Here is a 16,366-nt window from a genome sequence, read left to right as displayed (position 1 = left end):
GGTCAGGTGTGAATAAATGTTGGTTAATAGATTATTAAATTGCGTTTGTGGCACCGAAGTATCCAATTTTGCATGTCCTTGAAACATATTCCATTTTTGTGAAGCAGAACAGCCAAAAGCCCTTTTTCCCATCTTATACAGTCGTGTGATCTTGTATTAAATGTTCCCGTATTAATTATTAACAAGCAAGTGAGATATTCAGGCAGTCTATCACGTAGTCCCTTATAAATACATTTTATACAGTGTGGTTCTCTTCTAACGGATAGCAATGGCCAACCTACTGTTTAACAAAGTGCGCAGTGATGAGTTTTAGATTCATCATCTGTTATGAAACGAAGGGCTGAGTGAAAGAGTAAATCTAAAGGTTTCAAAGTAGAAGTTAAAGTCTGCATGTTGATTATATCTTTATGTCTGCATGTGTGTTGTCTTAACGTTCATGTAAAGACAATTTTTAAAGCAAATATCTATTGTTATCTATTGTTATCAAACCACAGTGGAGTAACGGAGAGCAAGTGTCAAAAGTTGTGGCATTTTGCTTAACTCAAGTTCCATACCTTTACCATTCAAAGCGTTAAAGCACATGTGTCAAACTCAAGGCCCGGGGACCAAATGCGGCCCGCCATGTCATGTTATGTGGCCCGCAACAAGGCAATTTTAAATGTATGACTGTCTTAAAATGTCAGTTTATCAGGGCTTACGCAGTTACACAGACATATTTTTATATCTTTGCAAATTTGAGACAAACCATTTTGCTAATGTGGCCCTCGGTGAAATTGAGTGTGACACCCCCGCTTAAAAGGAACAGTATATAACCCCAGATCAGAGCAGACTTTTTGGAGGTTTTATTCATGCTATAGTCATTTCCCCTCGGCTTTTACTCATCTGAAGTTGTATTTGGAGTGATTTGTACCTCTTGTTATCTTTAATCGCAATCTTTAAACTTTAAACCTCTAAACAATTTGTCTAGTTGACAGATTTAAACTTCGTCTTTTGCTAATCTTTAATCGCTTATTTTCAAGGCGCCATATTGCCGATCAACACCCGTTTGTCGTTCTCCACTTTTATGTTCTTAATCAGTGATACGCATAGCAGCATGTCATAGTCACTTTGGTACAAATGAAAAAAAATGAAATAATCTTTTACTTTTTAGCTTGATCGGCAACTGTCCATCGAAATTACTGACAGTTTCGCGGCTCTTTGTTGTGACGACATTTACGGCGACATCAGCTCCCATTGGGCACCGCAGTTTTCTAACACAGACGTCAGCGAACATATTTTCTTCTACTAAGTCATTTTAGATGAATATAGCAATTTAAACTGTGCAAATTGTAACATAATGATCCACGGGCGTCATAGGCTGTAAATATATCAGACACAAGCACAATATGTCGTCTTTAAACCAACTGGATTTCAGCATTGAGTCAGCTTTCTGATTGGATAATCATCTTGAGAACCAAAACACCAAAACAAATAAATGTGCTATCATGTTGTAATTAAGAATAAATCAGCATTGGATTTGTTAGCAGTCAAAGTTATTTGATTTGAACATGTTTACTTTGCGTTAATGGAAAAATCACAATCTTAAATATAGTTCCTTTAGATTGAAAAAAAACAACAACTATGCTAACGTGTCCACAAATGGCTCAAGCGCTAATCTCCTTGTAATGCAAAACCATGTAAATCCCTTTTCACTTAGCGCAACCAATGTCATCTTCTTCTTCAAATCACTTCTGATCAAATGACGCCAATGATGAACCACTAATGAAATAATACATCCTTTTATTATTTCTTTTTCTTCTCATGACCGAAGCGATGCATGCGGAGATACAGGCCTTCTTTTCTTTGTGGAAGGAGACGGAGATGTAAAAGCGTGCGCGGTTAGAGGCCTCGTAATCAGCGCGTAATCAGGTATCTCATTCAGGGGTGCCAAGTAATTATTGATAAGAAGAAAGTGTCTCTCTCTCTGGCTCGTATCAGCACTTAAAATGAAGTCTCTATCGGGCCATGAAAGGTCTCGGCACAGCACAGCGGGAGGATGTAAGCAGGGTTGGGGCGTAGGAAGGGGTTAATAATTGGGAGTATTATGTCAAATTTTAATTGATTTAAAGCACGCCTGTTATGCAAAATGGACTTGTCAGAGCTTTTAACCATGTTATATATTTCCTATCCGCATTGACTCTCTGGAGGTTGTATTTGGAGTGATTCATGCATGTTTGAGCTGTCTTTAATCGCTTATTTTCAAGACGCCATATTGCCAATCAACTCCCATTTTCACTGCTGTACTTACTTCTTACAGTGACGTCAGCTCCCATTGGGCACCTCAGTTTTCTAACGCAGAAGTCAGCTAACTTGTTTCTTTTATTAACTTGTTTTGCGTTAATATTGCGATTTAAAATGTCCAAAATACAACATAATGATCCACAGGTGTCATAGATTATAACTATAGAGCAGACAAAAGCACATTAGGTCTTCTTTGAAATTGGAATTCATATTTTTGCATTGAGGTGTTATCAGGTTTACTGTACATTATGAGCACATTTTATTATATTTTTACATAATTATAAATACTTGTACATTTCACAGTAAATAAAAATTTAAAATAATGATAAAAATATATAATAAAATATAAAAATATATCAAACAGTAGATTTTACAGTATTACAGTACAATATTAAAGACCCATTTTCCCAAATATTTGAGCAAAATGTGTCCTGTCCCTGTGCAGACATATTACATAAGTAGCTCTTGGGGTCAAAATATATCCCCTGCATCTAATTATAAACCATTGATAATCAGGAAATGCTTGTTTGCATGCTAGTTGTAGATAGCATTACCGTGAAAGCTCTTATAAACTCATCATGGTGAATATTAGGTTGTTCTGAAGTGAGGAATAACTTTGGACAACTGCAAACCATTTAACACATTTTATTTAATTATTTTTTTTACATGTATAGGACTGTAAAAATCAGTTACAGTGACTAAAATTACTGTAAAACATACTCATACTCAAAAAAAAAAAAAAAAGTCTTGCTCAATGGCACAATCACATGATGCCAGAGCTGGAATTGTACCACCAACCTCTGTCAGTGGGCAACTTGACTGCACCAACATCAGCCGCTAGAATTTAACCTCACCCAAACATGTAGGTGAAATGTTTTTGGGCAAGACAGCCATCACAGCATGAGTTTAGTTTCAAATGGAAGGGCATCTAGCTTAAAACTCTCCAAATCACGACGGAATTAGCTTTCTGAATTGATACTCTGCAGCTGATGTCATCAACATTCCCCGGGGTGGTGAAGCTAACTAGATGCACCGCTCTGTCTGCAGCTCTACGTCTCAAATTAGACTTTAATCTGAGTTTTAACACAATCTGATCATAAAGAACTGACTTAGCTGGAACTACAATATGTTTTAAACCTGCCCCTCTCAAATAACATTACAGTTACACGCTAGCTAGCAAAATTCTTAGCATTTGAACATCTAATTTAACCTACATTCTCCTAACATTAATCTACTTGTCATAATGATGGATATCCGTGGTTGACTGTTTGTTCCAGAAAATAAATCAAAAAGACAAATTGTGAGCCATCATCAAATGTATCACCGCCGTGCCAAAAGCTAGCTTGTTTTCCCATTCCCGCTAATTAGCTTCTTTCTCTGCCCCTGCCAAAGAAATGCCTTGAAGATATCACAGACCACATCCTTAACCATTTTAGCCTTTTGTTTCTTATTGTAGGAGTTTCTACAAAAAAAAAGCTAAAACACACAATTAATCAATAGGTTAGCATCCCGGGCTACGTGTGGGCGGGAGCGAACCCACAGTCAGTCGATGGAAGTTCACGGTATAGTTCATAATAAGGGCCTAATCATGGCTACGGGGCAGAAGGAGGATATTGACTAGGCGAGTTACATCAGTCTCGAAGCAGGAACAAAATCTGTAGTTTTAAAAGGCAGAGGTGTTAGAAGGGGAGGCACAGAGGTCAAAGTTCATTCGATTTCTCAGCCCAGGAAGGAAGAAAAAAGATATAATAACTGGACATACAGGAAAGCGTGATTTCTTGGTTTGGGTTGGATACTACATGAAAGGTTATGTTTGATTTTTAGTGGTAAAAGAAGATTGTTAAGAAGCAACAGGAAACTTTTCTCAATGGATGAACAGACCAGACCATGTACTAATCTATATTTATTTATTTTATTTATTTACTTCCTATAAACTTTCTATATACTTCATTGTTAAAAGTGCACTTTGAAACTTCTGGAGTGTTTGCCACCAGCTTGTCTCCATGAAAGTGTTATTACCCAGGATGTTCCATTTTAAGCCATTATCTATGTTGGGCAGTGACACTAAGACATTGAACACGTCTATTTCCATGGAGACAAGCAGTGAACGCCACTAGGCCAAGTTACAAGTCATATCTGTGGAGAAATCTACTACTACTACTAAGACAAGAGCTAGATACGTTTCGGAGGGTGTGATCTCTCAATCGTCCAGGAGAGGTCCAATGTCGAGAAGGTTTCCGGTTTTACACTCATGACTACTGCTGAAGCCTTCTGTGCATTAGATAAGTTTTATGCCATATCAAGGAACATTTTAGGTTAAGCATTTACATTTACCATGGAGACAAGCAGGGGGCGGACCCTCATAAGAAAAGTTGCATAGTTGCACAATTTGTATTTATTTTTTTAAGACTTTTATATTGCATCAGTGATTTTATACCTATATTCTGTACTGGTAATCAGGAAGTGCGTGGTTAGCATACTTGTTAGCATTATTGTGATGGCAAAACGCAGCTCTGGCTTGTCACGGAAAACCGCTTATTAACTTATTGTGGTGAATAAGGTAAGCGAGGAATAACTTTGGAACGCTGCAAACTGTTTAAAAGGAGCTAGCTCTGTTTTTTGTGTTTTTTTAAGACGGTAAATATGAGGTACAGTGCCTTTAACTAACATTTTTTCTCATGTTTCCGTAGATGCTCCAAAGATCCTGGGCCAGGTGACTGTGTTCACGTGGGAGGGGAACCCAGCGAACATCAGCTGCGAGGTGGAGGCTCACCCGTCCGCAGACATGTTATGGTTCAGAGACGGATTCCAGCTGCCCAACGCCAACTCCAGCAACATCAAGATCTACAATACCCCCTCCGTCAGCTACCTCGAGGTACTGTCTTTTGATGTTACACGAAGTAGCACCGTGTTTCAGGTGTGCCTTCAAATACAGCCACAGGTGTTTCTCTAATGAACTCAGATGTTGTCAATAAACCAATCAGAAGCTTCCAAAGACATGACATCATCATCTGGGTTTTGCATAGGAACTGCATGTAAACTTCTGATTTTGAAGAAAGTAATGAAAAATTTACTTTTTAAAAAATCCTTCTATCATTATTCTGGCATTTAGCAAATAGAAATAATTTTCGTAATCCTAATTGACCTAAAATGGTAAAAGTTTAGTCTGATTTCATGTTAGACAGTGAGAAAAAAAAGTGTATGTGTCTTTTTTATATAGTGTATGTAAACGTCTGGTTTCAACTGTATGGATGAACAGTTTACATAAAAAATACTTACAACAAGCAATTTGAAAAGTGTAAAATAAATGAAAACTAGCTTCCGAATTGAATTTAGAATGATTTTTTAAAATATCTTGTGTTTTGATAGAAAAATCCTGATGTACTTTTAGTTCAGACTTTCACAAACATGTTCTGAAATGCATGGGATTCTTATATTAGCTGTATTATTTTGTATTTGGATGTATTTTAAAGAGACATCACAAATATAAACGCATTCAGAAAAATCACAATTACATTATTTTCCCAAAAACATTCAGTACTAATTCCTTTTTTTGAATCGAATCAGGACGCCCAAAAACACGTATCGAAACGCCAAGGATTTAACGATGATTCACACCACTATTAAATACATCCCATGGTTTTATATAAAGAACTGCATTATGTTTTCTCACAAGGTTCCAGTATGATTCAGTTTCAAAGCAGCTTTCATTGTACAAAGGCCAAACACGGCAAAGTGCTTATCCTCTCAGCCATATGCTCATATTGTGTTTGTGAACCACCGCAGACAGCCACAATAAGGCCTATCTCCTCCCAACAATAACTACATGTTTACCAGCAAAAACTCATTAAAATTAATAAAAACAAGAATTTCATTAACTGATAACGGACGGTGGCGTGTAAAATGAAAGCAAATCTGTACCACGTTAGCTGATAGATTTATGTTTTATAGAAATAGGTGCCCATGTTGAATTAGTTTGTGGAGTTAGTGTTTACATATTGTCGGACCTGTACTACAAGTTACTGTTATCTTACTTGGACCCAAAAGTAATTCTGTTTTGATTTGATCCGTGTATAATGTATGAATAATTGAATAAACGCTGCTGTACATGGAACTAGACCTGGTTCAGTCCTGGTTTAGTCTCAGTTTTTCTTAAATGTGCCATACCCTGCTTTTTCATTTTAAAAACATGAAAAAAAAAAAAACCTGAACTAGTCCGTGGTTCAGTTATTCCTCACCTTATGCATTCTGAGGATCCTAATTATTCACCCTGATGAGTTTATAAGCACAACTCCCACAGACCAGAGCGAAGTACAGTCACAGTAAAGCTAACGACGACTAGCATGCTGTCACACACTTCCTCAGTACTGGATGAGGATGAGGAGAGATGGAGGAGATGGAGAGTGAGGAGGAGATCGAGAGGAGAGATGGACAGGATGAGGAGAGATGGAGGAGGAGATAGAGAGGATGAGGAGAGATGGAGGAGGAGATAGAGTGTGAGGAGGAGATCGAGAGGAGAGATGGAGGGGATGAGGAGAGATGGAGGAGGAGAAGAGAGTGAGGAGGAGATAGAGAGGAGAGATGGAGGGGATGAGGAGAGAAGAGGGAGGAGAAGACAGAGGAGAGAGGGAGAGAAGGAGGAGAAGAGAGTGGAGGAGACAGAGGAGAGATTGAGATGAGGAGGGGAGGAGGAGGAGAAAAGAGGAAGGAGGAGGAGACAGAGAGGAGAGATGGGAGGAGGAAGAGAGAAGGAGGAAAAAAAGAGGTAGGAGGAGACAGAGAGATGGGGAGGAGGAGGAGAGAAGGAGGAGAAAAGAGGGAGGAGGAGACAGAGGAGAGATAATTAGGAGGAGGAGAGAAGAAGGAGAAGAGCAGGAGGAGGAGACAGGGAGGGGGAAAATGGAGGGAGGAGGAGAAAGGGGGAGATGGAGCGGAGAAAAACAAGAGAAAGAGTGACCTCGGGGAAAGGAGTGACCTCCTGCTAGCATTAGCAACAGGTTTGACTGACAGCATTGTTAAGTGCCTGCTCCCTCCCAAACGAGCGGAGTGGGTGGGAAGGGGCGTTACCTTCAATAGCTTCGCTCCTGATTGGTTCTTTGGTTGCTGTGATACTCGCGGTTGAAATTCCAAATATGGCTCCAGATTCACCCTTATAACTGCCTCAATGAGGTTCATTTGACTGGAATCGAAAGCTATTAGTGACGTCACGCTCACTTTGTCCACTTCTTCATATGGTCTATGATCTGTACTGGAGCAAATACATGGGAAAACAATAAGTACAGTGCCTATAAATACTCTAGCACAGGGGTCAGGAACCTATGGCTCGCGAGCCAGACATGGCTCTTTTGATGACTGCATCTGGCTCTCAGATAAATCTTAGCTGACATTTGTTAACACAATAAGTAATGAATAAATTATACATAAATACAGAAGTAATCAAATCAAGTAATTCTCAAAAATAAACAATAATACGGTAAGAAAACCATTTGGCTCCGTCTTTATGCGCTGCCTCAACTAACACGTTCTCACAGCGCGTAATGTTTTCCCCCGTGCGCACTATCGCCCTTAAAGTGACGGTAACATATTTGCATAAAACTTCAATAATGACAATCCTAAGATATTTTCCAAAATCAACATTAATGCAATAAAAAAAGTGTAGCTTATACATATAAATCAAATATTAACATAAAACATCATTTATTAACATTAAAATATTAACACTCTGAATTTGCATGCCTTACTAAACGTAAACCAAAACTTGGCCCCTACAGATGTTATTAAAAAAAATATTAACAATACATTGAGAGACTTCTTATACTCTGAAATTGTTGGTCTTGTTTAAAAATTCACACATTTAGTTGTATTCAGAGTTAAAAAATATTGTATGGCTCTCAGGGAAATACGTGATATGTGATATAAATATGTGACTTTTTTTGGCTCTCTTGGCTAAAAAAGTTCCCGACCCTTGCTCTAGCACTAGTACAGTTATCATTCAGGGCTTTATGGTACATATACAGATACTTTTATGTGGATGATTCTCACAGTGTCATGCTTTGTGTTCTCAGATCAACCCTGAGTCTCAGAATGACTTTGGGAGCTACAACTGCACGGCCACCAACAGCATGGGCAGCGAGTACAAGGAGTTCCTCCTCATACAAGCAGGTAAGAGGTCAATCCTCTGGGCTACTGACTGAGCTTTACTGCAGACGTGTGGTGAAAACTAACTGAAAATGTGCTCAAGAGAAATAAATTATGTTTCTGGAGTTTGGTCTTAAGCCATTCTGTTGACAAAATTATTTTAGCATTGTTTTCATCAATGTTATATTTTTACACTTTTTACATCATAACTAGGACTAAAACTATGTACAGTACATTTTTGTTAACTAAAGTACTATGAGTAGATATTTAGTAAAAACTTAATGAATTAATGGAAAGAATGGGGCCTAGAAGTACAACATTTCTATTCGAAGCCAGACCATAAACAAGATCAACATTCAAGAACAATTATGTATTTAGTCTAAATTAGCATGATGTATTGGTCAAAAAAACAAAACAAAACAAAAAAAACACTGGTCTTAAGTACTTTTTTCAGTTATGTTGTAGTTTTTAAGATGTTTTTTTTTTCCTTCCTTCCTTTTTTTTTTTTTTTTTTAACAAAACATAACAGGACTTGACAAGACTTGACAACATTGACTTGACAAACATACAAAGGAGACAAAGAAACAGAGAAGAAAATGATAAACCTGGTGCAAACATAGGACAAGAAACAGAAATAAAACAATGATCAGAACTAGGTCAGGTTCACTGAGCTAATGTTTTATTATTGAGCAGGTAAAATGAATGAATGAGTGAATATAGTTATGAAGTTAAAACTAGTTTTGACATTCAGTTTCAGGGTTGAGTCTCCCTTCTCTTTTATTTATTTTTTATTTTCCTTTCTTCCCTTTTTTCTTCCTTTCTTTTCTTCCTTTTTCCTCTTTTTCTCCCTTTCCTTTCCTTCCTCTCCCCTTTCTTTTCTTCCTTCTTCCACCTCTTTTTCTCTTTTTTCCCCTTCTTTCTTCCCTTTTCTCTTTTTTTTTTTTTTTTTAAGATTTTTTAATTTCTCTGACACATGGAAATTATTAGCAAAGTGCAAACAAACATGACCAAACTTCAAAGTACAGATTATAATATTTGTAACACATATCATATATAATTTCATAATAACCAGGTGTTGGAAGATCAGGACAAATCGGCTTCGTGTCATTTCGACTTTGTTCTTTCATGATTCTTCACCAATTTACTCAGTATATATTCCTGTTTCGTGTATACAACCACACCACCAATTAGTCTGCACTGTACGGACCTACCTGCTCGACTTACATTCCTTTACAAAGCCTTTTATTTACCGAGATCACAAATGACTCCGTGCTTTCTGATCTGAACATAATTGGGCCGCGCACCATTGGGCAAACCGCAGATACAAAACCAAACAACATCCACAATTTACACGTAATCTCCGGTCTAAATTTGCGAAAGGCTGTGAACTTACAACACAAGTACATTTTGGACTTGTGGTTTTAAAAGCGCTAGCGTATTAGCTTCGATTGATATGCTAATGTTTTGTGACTCATTAAACCGAGAGGAGACCTTTTGTAAATAGTTCCCGGTAACAAGTTCCCACTGAGCAGCCAGCGCTTTGAGTTTGGCGGTTTGGACAATCAAAGTGCAGCTGCCGATTCAAAACACGGCGCAGTTACTTTAGTGTTCAAACAATTAGGGAATTCAGCGAGTCATTAACAGTTGGAGCTGTTTCATTTGGGAAGTTAACTCGGGTTACATTGCCTGGTCTTGTTTTTAGTACTCATGAGATGATAATGAGGCGTCCAACCGTTTGACAGACGCTTAAAAAAGTTGAGTTATGTCTAGTAATAGTTTGTAGTCATGGGTTGTATAACAAATTTGAATTATCACTTGTTTCATGTTATTTCTATTGTGTCTAATTGTATTGACCGTTTTTTAATGAAGCATTTCACTGTAACAAACTGCTCCTAGGGATAAAAGGAAGTAACACACAACCCAGATGGGAAACGGATAAATAATAAGTAGCTCTTTTATTTATGAAGTACATGTAAGGGAATACAAGTTACATTTGATCATAAAATTTGAAGTATACAGTAAAACTAACCAACAATGAAAGGAGGCTCAACGAGTTCAAACACGTCAAGCGAAGGCGAGCTGGTCACTATGATCCAGCCGCGGCGACGCTCAGCTGTGTGGCGCTTTAACTGGAGAGTAGAGACTGTGAATTGGTGGTACGGGAGCCGGAGCCAACCTTAGGGGAGCTTAGAACTGGTCCACCACTCAAGAGACAGGATCACCGGCAGGATTTTTGCATATGAAACGAAGGCACATGGATAAGTAGACACCAGGGGAGCGCAGGGTGAGGCGGACCCAGGTCAAGCGCCGTAACGTTCATAAACATGTCCTCAGATACGTCATAAACATGTTCAAATCAAATATAGCTTTTACTGTTAATAATTCTAATGCTGATTTATTCTTAGCTACAAACAACATTTGACAGAATGGCCCATTATTTGTGTTCCAAAAAATGTTCCCAAAATGATTATCCAATTCAACAGCAGAATCTCTCATTTGTGTTGCCAGTTTCAATGCTGAAATCCAGTTGGTTTAAACCTAAAATGCTTCTCTCTGGTCTGATCTACCTAAACCCCAGCACCTGCAGCCAATCATGAATCAGTGCTAGTGCAGCCTCTGCAGCCCAGTGAGTGAATTCTGAGCTTCCCCATGAGGCGTGGTCTGTACATATACTGAGAATGAGAAAAATGCATGCTACATACTATTGCTTTAACACAGTGCCAACATTATTATTCTGGCTGTATGATTTGCATAGAACTGCTGATCTCAATACCAAATATTCAGAGAACAAAGCTGTTTTCAAGCCTCCCAGAAAAACGGTGCATTGTTGATTTGATATATTTTAGTGGTGAGATTTTCACTGTCTTTCTGTAGAAATGATCAGAATTTCCACTTAAACAGAAGTACCAGCACGAAAGTATCAATCAGAAACAAAACAGACAGCATAAGGTAGATACAAATGTACACACAGGTAAGGGTGTGAACACGCTGTAACTTACATATAGTGAGATGATTTCAGAAGAGTTCTTTCAGTGTGTAAGCTTTAGTTGATGGTCAGGAGACACTGAGCTGTGGTATTGGTCTCTCAGTTTTCTTTAACTCCGCTGCAGCTTTCGTCCCACTCCAAAAGTTTTGAGTGGTCCCTCTGTCTGTCCTAGTCCTATTGTATTTACCACAGAAGTCCAAAGAATATGTTTACAGACACGGGGCTGTATCCCAATAAAGCCGGAGGGGAGCCCATGGGAGTGTCAGCGGTGCGTTGATGCCCACACAAGATAATAGAGGTGTTATGGACCAGTCGCTGCTAGTGATCCTGGACCTTTGGGGACAGGATTTGGGGAATTCAAAGGAAGGTTTGAATTTAAGGACTGTGCCAAATTTTTGGTGATGCCTGGTCACGCCACACAAGTTACATTTTTGAACTAATGATTTCAAATTTGGCCTTAAAATATGTTTATATCTCAAACTATATTTTCGCATAGCATTTCCATATGATTACTTAAACAGGTTTATCTTATCTTGCGCTACACTGAGTTTCACCACAAGAGGGCACTCTGCAACTCCAAAATAGCCTGTAATACGCAAACGTGACATCGTAACATCGTTAACGTGGTACAATATTTGCTTATTTCTCGCAGAGGTGCCATCTTCCCCGGAGATCCAGCAGGTGGAGTCCTTTTCCAGCACAGCGGTGGTAGAGTTCGACGAGCCCGACTCTTCAGGAGGAGTGAACATCCTCAAATACAGAGTACAGTGGCGTCTACCCGGGAGCCCGTGGAACGCCCGCGAGTACGATGCTTCGGATGGTGAGGAATCAAAAACTACTACTACTACTACTACTACAGTTTCTCTACTACTGTTATACTGCGACTAATAATTTGAGCTTAAATTACCTTTTAGCTTTTGACAGTTATTTCCTCATTAAAATCACACCTTGAGTTTTGTATAATTAGGGTCAAAGGTGTATGGTTTGTTTACAGTAAGGAGTATCTGTTAGCTAAGAAGGGTGAACTATCCTAATTTGCATAAAGTAGTTAATTGGTCTTAATTAATAACAGATGCTTCTTACTGTAAACAACTAGGGCGCGTTAGCTTCAGTGTAGTTAGCTCTTCGCCTCAGACAGATATAAGGCAGTGACTTACAGAACCCCGTCAGAGCTGAAGAGGCCTCTTGGATGAGCGATGAAACGTGTACACTCTAAAAACTTTGTCCAGTTGACAGCATTCAATTTTCTCGTGCGATGGAACCTACCTGGCGAAACTGAGGTGTTACGCAGACATCTCCCTCCTCAGAATACTTACTAAAAGATGAAAACTTGTAATTCTACGCGCATATCATAAAATCTATCCCATTTTCCATGACTTTGCTCCCAACACATGGTGCACTTGGAACGCCATTGTCTTCTGGGAACGTTGCTGCGATTAAAAGTGATTTTTACTGTCTTAAAAACATGAAAAAACAACGTTCAGAGTGGAGTTTTGCCTTTTCGGTAAAAGCTAACAACAACTAACATGCTAACCGTGAATCTCCTTAACAAAACACTTAATAGTTTGATGCTAATCATACACAGCAGACTGGGACAAGGCAAACGTCACTCAAATACAGGATTTTTAATGAGAATGCGTATTTAGCAGCAGTCACACTAGATGCGCATCTGTTTTAGTGTCGCGATGACCCCACGCCGCTAGCTAGCTCCGGTCCTGCCCGAATTAGTCCCTCCGTAGCCGCCACTTAACCTCAGTTTTCTGAAAGCCAAAGCGCACGATGCTCCAAAGAGGTAGCCGCGGTTTGATTCACAATCTGCGGTCAGTGTTTGGCAGGGTCGCTCGGGATGCATTAGCTTTATTAGCGCTAAGAAGGAGCGCGAGTGGCGGATAAAAAGCGTTTGACTACACGGGGAATGCGCTTTTACAGACCGGCACAGTTAGTAGTGGCAGTGTGATTTGTGGTTGTTAGACAGCTAAAAGTGCCTGTAAAAGTTTCATTTGAATAAAAGTAAGTAAATTAGGGATAATGACTCACTGGGAGTTAAATAAAACCAGATTTGTTGATTTGATTTCCAGGAACTGCCAGTACCATATATTCAAGAATAAATGGATGTTTGGTTCCACGTCCTTTGTTGCGTCTGAAGGTCGGTCAAACGTGGTCGTGCATTCAGATCCATTTTTTTCAGTGACACGTGAAACGAAGGAGCTCATTAATCACCTGTTTACGAATAAAATCTAATTTATCTCACTTCAGATTAACAAAATGTGCTACAGAAATCCTCAATGTTTTTGATCCCCATGTGATTTTTTTTTCGAATATTTTTTTTTCATACGGAGAGACCATGCGTATCCCTGATTGGCTAACCCACCTGTCAATCATGCTCATTTGAAAACGGAGAGATTCAGACTAGACTCAAATCTTCGCAAATAAGTGAAGTGTGTGTTCTGGATCCCAGGCAAATTTCAGAATTCAAATTCATTTTAGTTTTTACTTTCATAGTATCGTAGCCCTTCTGATGGCTTTATATTGTGTGTTATTCTATATGGTTAGTAAGACCGGCAATTACTTATAATAGCTTTTCCCCCTTCAACCAGTCCTGTTTGTTTTTTAGCACTAGCACACAGTTTGCCTAAGGCGTCAAGCTAATTGGCCCAGGTCGCCTATTGTAAAGAGTGAGGTAAACTTATTTATTTGTTATATGTTTCTTATCACTGAGAGTGAAATACTGTTCCAGTTACACCCTGATATGACAAGGATGTTTTGGGCAAAGGACTTCCAGTTTGGCGTGGACTCGCCAAACTGGGAGTCCACGCTACTGTCACAATACAAAAATTTCAAACTCGATTACGATACTATGATGATAATAAAAAACGCTCTTTCTTTAGACAATAGAATGTGATTTTAAACACTAAGTAATAGTAATTATATCTATGTAATCCCTCAGTCGTCCAGGTAGGTTCCATAGTGGTCTATGGCCGTATACTAGTATATGCGTCTTATACTTGTTCTGATGCAACTCAAGATTATTCTAAATCTAAATCTATCCTGTCCTGTGAATTTTACTTTTTTTTAGTACTGATACCTGCTTAAATAAGTATTTAGTTTTGATACTAGGTTTAGTAACCCCAGTCTCCTTTGACAATGGCTTGAGTTATCTGGGACACTGATTCACTGACAGACAGTTGTATATACGCCAAATAAAATATATTTATCCAAAATTTGAAAAAGGTTGTAAGAAAAAAGGTTTCTTATATAGGATTTTTCATGCTCTTTTGTTGCATACTTTCATTGGTCCAATAACCGTAACCAGGGGACCAGACTCATATCTTTGTAAAGTATTGAAGTATTCTGGATCCCAGGTCACAAAAAAGATCTTGCGAGACAAGATCGCCATAAGATTATGCACACATTAGAAAAATGTATCTTGTGAGATTTCTTTTCATGTGTTTACATTTGGATTGGACAAGAACATTTTTTGTAGAAACTGTCGTTCCAAAATGCAGTGCTATAATGACAACAAAAGTACAAAATAAATCAAAAATCGTTTGGCCAAAATCACAGTTTATTTATTACAGATTATGTGAAAATCGTATCAGTTTGTCCACTGAAGGGTTGGTGGTTCAAATCCCGCTCTCGACATAAACATTGGTTGAGTGGTCATTGACCCACAGGTTGACGTAGCGATTCCAGCTCCCACAGATGAATGCTGTCGTTGTGTCCTTGTGCGAGACACTTAACCCACCTCACCCCCTGTGTCTGTGTACACCGGTGTATGAATGTGTGAGTGGTTCCTTTATGTAAAGTGCTTTGAGTTCCTTAAATGTGCAAAAAAGCGCTGTATAAAAATGTGACTATTGAGCAAGTATGGAATTGTGCCTCGTCTCACCTCAGTAGTATAAAAAATTGAGAAAAGCACAAAGAACTTTCAGAAATCACAGCCTAATACGGCCTGAAAAAGAGAATGTAAGAGCACTCCTTAATATTTTCAATTCTTGGCAGTTCCTGTGGAGACTCCCTTCTGAACACTGTACATTTGAGAGACAGGCCGACCTAATACCGCTCTGCTCCGCTGCGACTGCTCCTATCTGCTGCCTGTCCTCGTCATATCACAAGAGGACGGGGGCGGGAGTGGGGTTCGCGTGTCAGACCAGCACAAGTATCCCACACACTGACACTCGGCGCTACGCTAACACTGGCTAACCTCTCAACTGCATCACCAGACGTGGCAGTTAACCGTGACAGTGCAGGCGTTGTCAACCTCCTACTTTTCCCCATGGAATAATTCACAGAATGACATTAAAGCCGCTGTAGTTGATTTTGACTGTCTGGAAAACGTGAAAAAAATTTATCTTATGCATTCTGAGCATCCTAGTTATTCACCAGGATGAGTTTATAAGCACCTTTCACAGTTTTTAGAGGCCAGAGTGGAGTTTTATCGTTACCGTAATGCTAAAAACAACTAGCATGCTAACGGTTCTTTTACAATCTGTACTGGGGCATGACAAATTGTGCTCAAATACATGGAAAAAATGTGTTCTGGCCCTTTAAGCATTAGAGTGCATGATTATTTTTAAAGAAGCACAGTGTGTTTTCTATCTGCAGACACTTAAGCATTGATTATGATAACTGGTCTACCCACTACATCTCCGTGGAATGTTTCACAGTACGGCATTAAATATGTATGAAGTCAGGATGCAGTGGTGCTTTCAGGTGAACAGGTAAAGTATATAGGTCAGGTCTGTGGAGAAGCAACCCCACTCAGTGTAATGCATGTTTTAAGATGTTTTGCAAAAAAAAAAAAAACCTATAATTTAGCTATAACTGAATAAAGTTCAGTTAAAGTTAACTCTCTGGCATATTAAACCCAAAACAATACAAGAAAACTTACTTTAGTTGTAGAAGTGTAGTGTAGTATAATGTTTTGATTAAGCTGCTATTAGTATTAGTGGGTGGTCTGGT

General features: G+C 38.8%; 1 protein-coding gene across 2 annotated transcripts in view; it reads left to right on the top strand.

The window, feature by feature from the left end:
• The window catches only part of ncam1a (neural cell adhesion molecule 1a), a 543,500-nt gene that overhangs the window by 459,738 nt on the left and 67,396 nt on the right, over window positions 1-16,366 (top strand). For both annotated transcript variants that reach the window (XM_055226537.1, XM_055226538.1), the window contains 3 exons: window positions 4,971-5,155; window positions 8,346-8,442; window positions 12,057-12,224. In XM_055226537.1, coding sequence (XP_055082512.1) covers window positions 4,971-5,155; window positions 8,346-8,442; window positions 12,057-12,224 — 450 coding nt within the window. The remainder of the gene's footprint in view (window positions 1-4,970; window positions 5,156-8,345; window positions 8,443-12,056; window positions 12,225-16,366) is intronic.

The sequence above is a fragment of the Periophthalmus magnuspinnatus genome, chromosome 14 (genome assembly GCF_009829125.3).
Source record: "Periophthalmus magnuspinnatus isolate fPerMag1 chromosome 14, fPerMag1.2.pri, whole genome shotgun sequence".
Classification (NCBI taxonomy): domain Eukaryota; kingdom Metazoa; phylum Chordata; class Actinopteri; order Gobiiformes; family Gobiidae; genus Periophthalmus; species Periophthalmus magnuspinnatus.
The sequence above is the reverse complement of the archived record's forward strand: the minus strand, read 5'-3'. Positions and strand labels throughout refer to the sequence as shown.